Source organism: Rhinichthys klamathensis, unplaced genomic scaffold (genome assembly GCF_029890125.1).
Source record: "Rhinichthys klamathensis goyatoka isolate OS25496 unplaced genomic scaffold, OSU_Roscu_1.1 h1tg000006l_1, whole genome shotgun sequence".
NCBI classification, from domain to species: domain Eukaryota; kingdom Metazoa; phylum Chordata; class Actinopteri; order Cypriniformes; family Leuciscidae; genus Rhinichthys; species Rhinichthys klamathensis.
In genome coordinates this window covers 6,841,184-6,850,000 of record NW_026606559.1, presented here as the reverse complement: position 1 = coordinate 6,850,000, position 8,817 = coordinate 6,841,184, and the positions used below count along the sequence as shown (strand labels likewise).

The following is an 8,817-nucleotide window of genomic DNA, read 5'->3' as shown; positions in this document are numbered from 1 at the left end:
GGAGAAAAGCTTCTTCCAGCTCCTCATAACCGCGGCTCTCCGCGTGGAGCATCACAGAGCCTTTGATTGTCCAAGATAGACATGATGAAACAATTGACACTTTCTTTTGACCCACATTATAGAGGCTCTGATACATCACACGCAGATGAAGGCTGAAACGGCAATATTTTGAAATTGCATGCAGTTTATTTCACAGTGTCCTTTTTACAGATACATTTAGTTACTAAATAGTAATAACTATAAATGATGCATAATTACATGCAACTAACCCTCAACCAAACCCTAATCCTATAGTTAATAGTACCTAATTACACTGTAATACGGACACCTTAAACTAAAGTGTAACCTAATATCTGGCAACACATTATTTTGATGGCCAACCCTAGACATTCTACTAACTATAAGCAATGTGTCAACTACATGTCTACTAACTCACATAAGAGCATTAGTAGAGCATTAGACTGTTAGCAGTAAACAAGTAGATCCTTGAACTGAGAAGTCTTCGGTTTTCCACATTCTTTATTTAGCTGCCTAAATATCTATTGAACTGCCACAGATGCACATAACTGAGACGGGCATTTAAAAAATGAAACATCTTGACTGTTCAAGAGTAATTATCAAAAGTGTGTCTTTCATTATGACTGTGAGGGTTCGGGTAAGTAGGATAAGTTACAAATTTACAAAGTTAAAAATATAGTTACAGATTACTTATAGTGATTAGATAAAGAGTTATCAGATATTAAGCAGAGAGTCTACTAATACTCTAATGAGAGTTAGTTGGCATGTAGGTGCAGAGTTACTTCTAAAGTGGACCACTGAAATAAAGTGTTACCCAATATCTTTATAAATCATAGCAGAAAACAAAACATGCATTTCATCCATAGATCCATTAAGCAATTTACAGTGTTTACCTTACATCCAGGGCAGACTAAACAGCCCCTGACCTTTAACCCACCCCTACTAATCTATTCATCAAAAAGCTCAAATAAATGCAGTGCATTTTTTTGTGGTTTAAGCTTGAAAATGCTCATCGATTGTAATTCCATACACGTTTGGGGGTTTATTTGTGTGCCAGAACACTGCGTACCGCAATATATGTTGCTTGATTTATTTTCCACTCCCTGTAGTCACTGGCCTCACTTCTTTGCAGCAGTTATTAGTGTTTTCTCTAATTTGTCACTCATAGAAGGGAAAACGAAAAAACTTCCAGAACACAACTCCAGCTACTCTTCAGAGAATAACACAACCATGCACTGTGTCAATAATACAGTCCAGCGATTACAACAAACGCATTTATCTTGGGTTAAATCATAAATCAGTTAATGCATGCCTGGCTCTGGATAGAGTCAGAAGAGGCAGGTTAAGATATGCATGTACCGTAGAAGCCGATTCTCTTGCACAGGAACTTTATCTGCAGACAGCCTGGGAGCTGCTCGCGGCATGATGTCATTCCTGGATCATCAGCTGCACCTGTCTCATCCTAGACCGAATACAACTTTGAAGTGTTGTCTGCAAACCGGCTATTATTTACGGTTGACCAATATTGGACAGAAAAACAAAGCATGCAATTAAAAATTGGGCCGAGGGAAAATGTTGTAATTTCAGCAATTTCCTGAAAATAAAGACGAATATCCTCGCTTGCGAGACTAAATTTCATTGGGAACCTTCGGTGAACTGGTGCGTTAGATGAAGCTGAATGCCTTGCGCTCGGAACAGAAGGGCTCTAATCTGCTTCACCATGAAGAGACTTAAAATAGAAGTGTATGAACTTGTCAAGGCACTTACAGGAGAATGTGGAGCCTGCCTCAGACTGCATCACAAATCATCTCCTCACACTTCCTCAGATGAACATTTACACAGACCAGTGGTGTATAAGACCCAATGCCCATTTGTTAGCTTGGGAATATACTTTTCCATGTAGGAGAACTGATTGTAAATTAAATAAACATTTGCTAACACACTTTAAACATTGTCTGAAAAAAAAAAAAAGAACATAAAAAGGCTGCATTAGCTGCTGTTAAGCATATCGGAGACCCCATATATAAAAAAATGAATAAATGTAATGAGTTTTAACATTGTCTAAACTGAAGTAACATATTCCTCGCTGTTGTTCATGTTGATTTGTTTTATTTATTTCTAAAGTGTTTTTATTTATTTTTTATTATAATGACATTATATTCTGGATAATAACCATCTGTATATATATATAAAAAAAAAATGTATGTGATGAAAACAGACAAATATTTCATAATGTTAAGTATAGAGTCAGAGGAGCATTCAAAAATACATCTTGAAAAGCGTTCATCAATTCATCTGATCAATTGTAATAATCACAATCATCCACATCCAAGCATCCTTTTTCTAAGTTTAAGTTTTTTTTTGTTTTCTGTTTTTTCAAGTGAAGGAACATTTTCTTTAGAGATACAGATTTCATGTGCCAACTGATACTTCAGCATCATGTTTTAATCTCTCATTGTTGCTCCTTATATAAATTTGTTCAAACCATATAATTTCTTCGGTAATTGCATTTTATTTGCCCAAATTAAATCAATTTGCAATGGTTGTAATGGGCGTCGTCCTGCTGGAGAAGGATACATGACTAAAGTGTGTACCTGTGAGATGTATAGACCTGTATAGCCAGATTTCTCTGAGCTGGACGAGGGAGGAGGAGGAGGAGGAGAAAGAGGAGGAGGTGTTGAAACATGCCGTCCGGTGATTGATTTGCGCTTGGTTTTGTCGGAAACAACAAAAGGATGCCATGTCCTTTCAAGGTGTAATTCACCCAGCTTATAATTCTGATGAGACGTTAGTGCTAGATTTATGCATTCAAGTATCCTGCTTATCCGATCAGATATTTGGATTTGGCAAAACTTGTCTCATTGTGCAAAGCTATTCTTAAATCATGTTTAAATGTCTCAGACTGCATCTCTGCAAGCATTGCTTTCGTTTTGAACGTAAATACACCCCGTCATATCTTATCCATCTGTCCAAAAGAGCCGAGCCTCGTTTAAATCTTTAACGAAAAACAAGAGCAGGAATTCTTGCGCAGACTTCATTATCCTCTAAAAGCTTATACTAGTGCGTCTTAATATTTAATAGGGACCCAAATAACACCAGCAAAAAAAAAAAAAAGAACAAAAAAAAAAAAGTAATGTAAATGTATACAGAAAGCTATTGTAGACTTGCCCATCAAACTTCACGGATGCATTACCTGTTTTCACTGCAGTCTAGTGTGTGTGAGGAGGAATCAATCATAGAGTTGATGTTACTTGAGATAAAATGTCACGGGTTATTTTCAGGGAGAAAGAAAAGGACTCCAAGTGCGCGCGCTTTTGAGCATGTTAAAATATGAACGTATAGTCTATGCGAATATATATATATATATATATATATATATATATATATATATATATATGTCCTCTCAAATAATGTAGGTTATTATTTACTTAGATTAATAGCTTTTGCTTAGATTAACAACTTTTTTCCATGAGAAGAAAAAAACACTCAAATCGTCACTTAGTAAATGAATGAAAATTCAATGCTGAGCCAGATTGGGTCAGTCACTTGACCTCACGTCTATTAACACACACACGCCGACATTTGCTCGCTTATTGTCTGACTAATTTAATTTCACAGAACACTTATTCTCCAAACTCAAGTGCATGCCAAAGGAGAAGGAAAGGGTGAAAAAACTTGCCTGATAAAAGTCTAACTCAATTTAACGACAAGTACCTTCATCTGTAAATGAAAGCAATTATGCGGTCCATATTATATTATGTTGGCCGGTCTCAAGATAGTCATCAATCACCCGCAATCGAGCTGTCACTGCGGGCAGATTCGTTTCTTGCAGGCAGTTTTCCAGCTGGGGAAAAGAGAAGTACATCATCATTAATTTGACTGTGACCCCGGGGCTTCTCACATGTCTGAACCTGGGCTTCTCTAAGCGAGTCAGCAACACACCATGGTGCACCTACACTTTCATCACTCTCAATGGTGAAATGAAGACCTTTACATGAACAGACATATGCACAGGCTTTAGATATAGATAGATAGATAGATAGATAGATAGATAGATAGATAGATAGATAGATAGATAGATAGATAGATAGATAGATAGATAGATAGATAGATAGATAGATAGATAGATAGATAGATAGATGTTATCGTGCTGATGTTATCACATAAAACAATTTTATTAAACCTCGCAAAACATGTTTATATTGGAGATTATTTCCATTATTTCAGTGATAAAATATTGAACTCTATATAGGCTACGTACAAAAAATAAATAGAGCACTTTTATATAAGTATTGTACTTCCAGGGTCCTATGCACTAAAATAAATTAATTTGAATATATCTCATTTGTGGCGCGTTAGTTTGAATTAACTGCTCACAACACAATTTCAATCCACGAGAAGCCAAAATACGTCTAATAATATCTGAACTATGAGTTTTCGAATTTTCTTTCTCAATTTTCTATAACAGGTAACTAAAAAGTGTAAGTGTTTATTAATGTGGGCAAACCACCGGATTATGTATTGAAATTCTGATAAATTGAGATGATAAGGCGCTTGCTAAACCGATATAGTGTCACATTTTAGTATTGCGATCTCTTTTCAAAGCTCAGTTTAATTGATAAGCTCAATTACAAGCCCATTGTGCCTTAAAATTCCACCCCCACCTCCCTGTCACTCGTTGGGATTTTTATCCAGAGAAATGCATATTAAAGTTTGAGTCTGGTCATTTTGACTGGGTTTCTTCTGACGTCAGAGCCACCGGCGTTTAAAACAACCCGCATCTGGGCTGACGTGTTTAATACTAGTTTTTATAACGCAAAATATGTATTTCTGTCATCAAAGGCGGCAATTCGCCAAATGCTTTACGATGTGCGCGGCAGTGTTGTAGAAGTTTAATAGAGCGATAGGAGAGAGCATCCAAACTGGGCATCTATTGAACATCCTCAGGAAGGCGTTTAAGCAAATTAAACATGGTAGTATTGCGCTTCGCCCTATAAGCGTCCGGCAGCTTTATGCTTTACCAATCAATCGGTACAGTGAAACACAGCAGACCTGCAGTCTCGCCTGCTTTCGGGGAAACGGGGATCACTCTACAATGTCCTATCCTCAATTCGGATATCCTTACTCTTCTGCACCTCAGGTAAGAGTCGTTATCGCGCACTTATTGTTGCATTGATTCAGATTTTTTCAAATGTGAACTTCAAATGGGAATCGCGCTCATGTGCGCTGCGGGGTTAAATGCGAGTGATAAGACAAAAAGATAAAGGTTTAATCGGATTTCTGCGATGCAATTCAGGGCTTCCCTCTGCGCTTATCATTTTATAAATCTACTAACACGCGTTCGAGTCACAGACACATGCAAAAGTGTAGATGTGATGACAGGGGGAAGGAGGACAACAGTTGTTTTTGGCCATGATCCATAAAATGCATTGTCCTGTGGGGGCTGACTGTGGGCACTGCCAAAAAAAAAAAGAACTTTCACTGCATTTTTGGAAACATTTGGACACATTTTCCCGAGGTATGCAGGTTGGTTTTATTTATCCTGTGACATTTCCAAATCATTCCAGTTCCTCATGACCACCAACTCTTTGACATCTTGCTGCGAGTCGAGCACCAGGTCCATCTCGGATTCGTCCGCGCAGACGCCCGTGTACTGTCCCGTGTATGAGAGCAGACTGTTGGCCACCGCCAGGCACGAGCTGAGCTCCGCCGCTGCGCTGGGAGTCTACGGGAACCCGTACACGAGCAGTCAGGGCTATGGGAATTATGTTACCTATGGAGCTGACGCCTCCGCTTTCTACTCTTTGGTGAGTTTAAAACATATCCAATTATGCATTAGAATAATAGCATGCATTCAAACAATTAATCATGATGTTAAGATCCACGCAATTCTGTATAACGAATGTGTTTCTATATGTGAGAAAAAGGAACGTTTATAAAATTCTTCAAATGTCAGCAAATTAAACTTATATTTATTTAGTACCTACTGAATAAATGATTGCAGAACTGATGCATTTGTACAGTTCAATTTTTATATTATATTAGGTCCAAGTTTGACTTTAGGATAATGGTAATTGGCATCATATATTGCACCTGAAAACAATGTTAGCAAGAACCTTATTATCATGACAAGCATCATAAATGTAAAGTTGAATCGCATGAATGTCATTACTGACAGGTCTTGTGTTTATTTTCAGGGAACATTTGATGCCAAAGATGGAAGTGCGTCTGCGCATGCGGGAATTACACAGGCTGCCGCATATTACCCATATGATCCCTCCCTGGGACAGTACCAGTATGACAGGTATTGAATAGCGGCCTTCATTAGAGTCTTCTGATTGCCAATTAACAAGGGCAGGACTCAGTTCATTTGGATCAATTTCATAGGCCGCGTTCAACATATTGATGGAATAATTAGCGCAATCACCCTATAAACGTACAAAAGCATTTAATGGATCTTTTTCAATAAACAAATTTCAGGTCACTTTCTTTGATGCATATTTTATGTTATATCATGCTCTTGACAGTTTGCCCTTCAGGGTTTCCCCTGAAGTGCTTTAATGGCCAGATACTTGGCCGGTGCAGTCTGTGTGCACTCGATCAAGCAATTTGTACGCTCTGTTATGCTTCTAAAATAAACGCGATGCATGGCTTATGGAAACAACATAAAACATAAAGTCCTTGAATTTCTATGCACTGCAAAAACATTTGCATCAACTTTTACCACAACAACGTACGTTTCTTTCTTTCATATCACAGATATGGATCTATGGAAGGAGGGACTAGAAGAAAGAACGCCACACGCGAGACGACGAGCACTTTGAAAGCATGGCTCCAGGAGCACAGGAAAAACCCCTATCCCACCAAAGGAGAGAAGATCATGCTGGCCATCATCACCAAGATGACCCTCACGCAAGTGTCCACCTGGTTCGCCAACGCCAGAAGAAGACTCAAGAAAGAGAACAAGATGACATGGCCACCAAGAAACAAGGGCTCAGACGATAAGAAATATGACGATGATGATGAGGATGGGTCACAAGAAGATCAAATCAAAAGTGAAACCAATGATGACGGTCAGTCCCATTACATTCTTCACAAATCAATGGGTCCGATTTTTTTTTTTTAAATTGCTATATTAATTTTTTTAAGTTAAACTCGTCTGCCTTAGCTGTCTGGAAAAGCGCCAGCACAAAAAGTCTGGCGAGAGGCATCACTGTAAAAAAAAAAAAGTTCATTACATTGGAAAACTTTTTTCAAAGTATTAAAATGTTCTTCACATCAAACGTTGATTTAAATATCACATTCTTACTATTTTATTGTAAAATAACGTACTATTTGTTAAGTTTAATAAAACTATTTCATGAAAGATATTAATCAAAGCATTAGCCTGTTTTGGGTGTGTGTTTTTAAAATATTTGTAGCAATTTATGCTTGTTTATTGCTCTATATTTACTTCCCATCACTTTTGTTTTTTAACAGAGAGCAAAAGTCGAGAAGACAAAGAACTTCAGTTGAGTGACTTGGACGACTTTGACACCATCGAGTCTGAGAGCTCAGAGTGTGAACTCAAACACCGCTTTCACATGAACGCGCACATGGCGACCACCGATGATCGCATCAAAGAACCATCGCCAAAACTCTCCATTCCCGGTCTGCTCGAAGCTGAGCGTGATCTCACCAAAAGCTGCTTGAAATCCACATCCGAAGACTGCGAACACGACCTTCGGCACGTCAAAACGTGTTTCCAGCAGCAGGGCCATCCATTACTGGACAGCAAACCCCGCATCTGGTCTCTGGCCCAGACCGCGACCTCGTTGAACCCGACAGAGTACTCCTCATGTATGCTTAGATGTCAACCATCACCCTCCGCCTCCTCACCTGTAAACGGCCTGGAAAGACAGCAGGATTCACCTGTTACGACTCTCAGAAACTGGGTAGATGGAGTTTTTCACGACCCCTTGTTCAGACACAGCTCCTTAAACCAAGCACAGACGAACACTACAGTTTCTTGGACCACCACGACTAAAGGCTCAATCTTAGAGACTGGAGCCCTTGGACGCTCCGTAGGGAACAGCAACGTGATAAAAACACAGCAGCAAGATGCCAGTAAGGACAGTATGACATTTCCAAAGGGGGTGAATAAAATATTCTGTTCCTAGCACACCAATAATCCTCAAAAGCGAGGAGGACTGTTTGGAATAGCCGTTTACGATTTTCAGTTTACAGACGCAACAGATAACAAATGTCAGACTGTGAATCGATGGGCCCAAATACGTTTTGTTACATACAATTGTTGCGCTGTCATGGGAAAATGTATGTATTTATTGCTGTGTTGACATCTCACTGGCGATGGTCCCACAAAAGGGATTGGTTTATATATATATTTATTGGTTAGGTTGACGCACGTTCAGATTATGTAAATTAATGGTTTATGTTCTGAAAGATTGAAAAAAAAGAAAAGTTTACAGCCTAGTTTGGTTTCGGCTTTTATTGTTTCTTTGGCATGCCTATGTTTTTTTAATGATTATTCTTTTAGACGAACTCGGACCTTGTTACAACGACTCACAAGTGTCACTGTTAAGAAAGTATCGCACAAATGCACATATCTCCTCGAAACTGGGGAATGTTGAAATCTGCTCACTACAATAAACGGTCCATTTTCCGAAGCTTTTGTTCTGTGTATCGATCAGAGTCGCTGTCCCTGGTGCTGAACAGACGCAGCTTTGCTCACAATTAAATTGGCTACATTTAGTGATTTAGTGATAGTAATTTAAGCTTTATTTGTATTTATCACTAAAG

The 8,817-nt window shown here is 38.6% G+C and overlaps 1 protein-coding gene across 1 annotated transcript; it reads left to right on the top strand.

The window, feature by feature from the left end:
* Window positions 1–4,726: 4,726 nt before the first annotated feature.
* irx4a (iroquois homeobox 4a) lies at window positions 4,727–8,506 on the top strand. The gene is made up of 5 exons (XM_056258478.1): window positions 4,727–5,158; window positions 5,586–5,825; window positions 6,216–6,322; window positions 6,778–7,091; window positions 7,498–8,506. The coding sequence occupies exons 1-5, from the start codon at window positions 5,114–5,116 to the stop codon at window positions 8,175–8,177; spliced, it is 1,386 nt and encodes a 461-aa protein (XP_056114453.1). The 5' UTR covers window positions 4,727–5,113; the 3' UTR covers window positions 8,178–8,506.
* The last annotated feature ends 311 nt before the right edge of the window (window positions 8,507–8,817 follow it).

Coding starts and splice junctions, on each gene's coding strand:
- irx4a (XM_056258478.1), top strand. CDS start 5,114: ATGTCCTATCCTCAATTCGGATATCCTTACTCTTCTGCACCTCAG. Junction 5,159..5,585: donor CTTACTCTTCTGCACCTCAG/GTAAGAGTCGTT, acceptor AAATCATTCCAG/TTCCTCATGACCACCAACTC. Junction 7,092..7,497: donor AAGTGAAACCAATGATGACG/GTCAGTCCCATT, acceptor GTTTTTTAACAG/AGAGCAAAAGTCGAGAAGAC.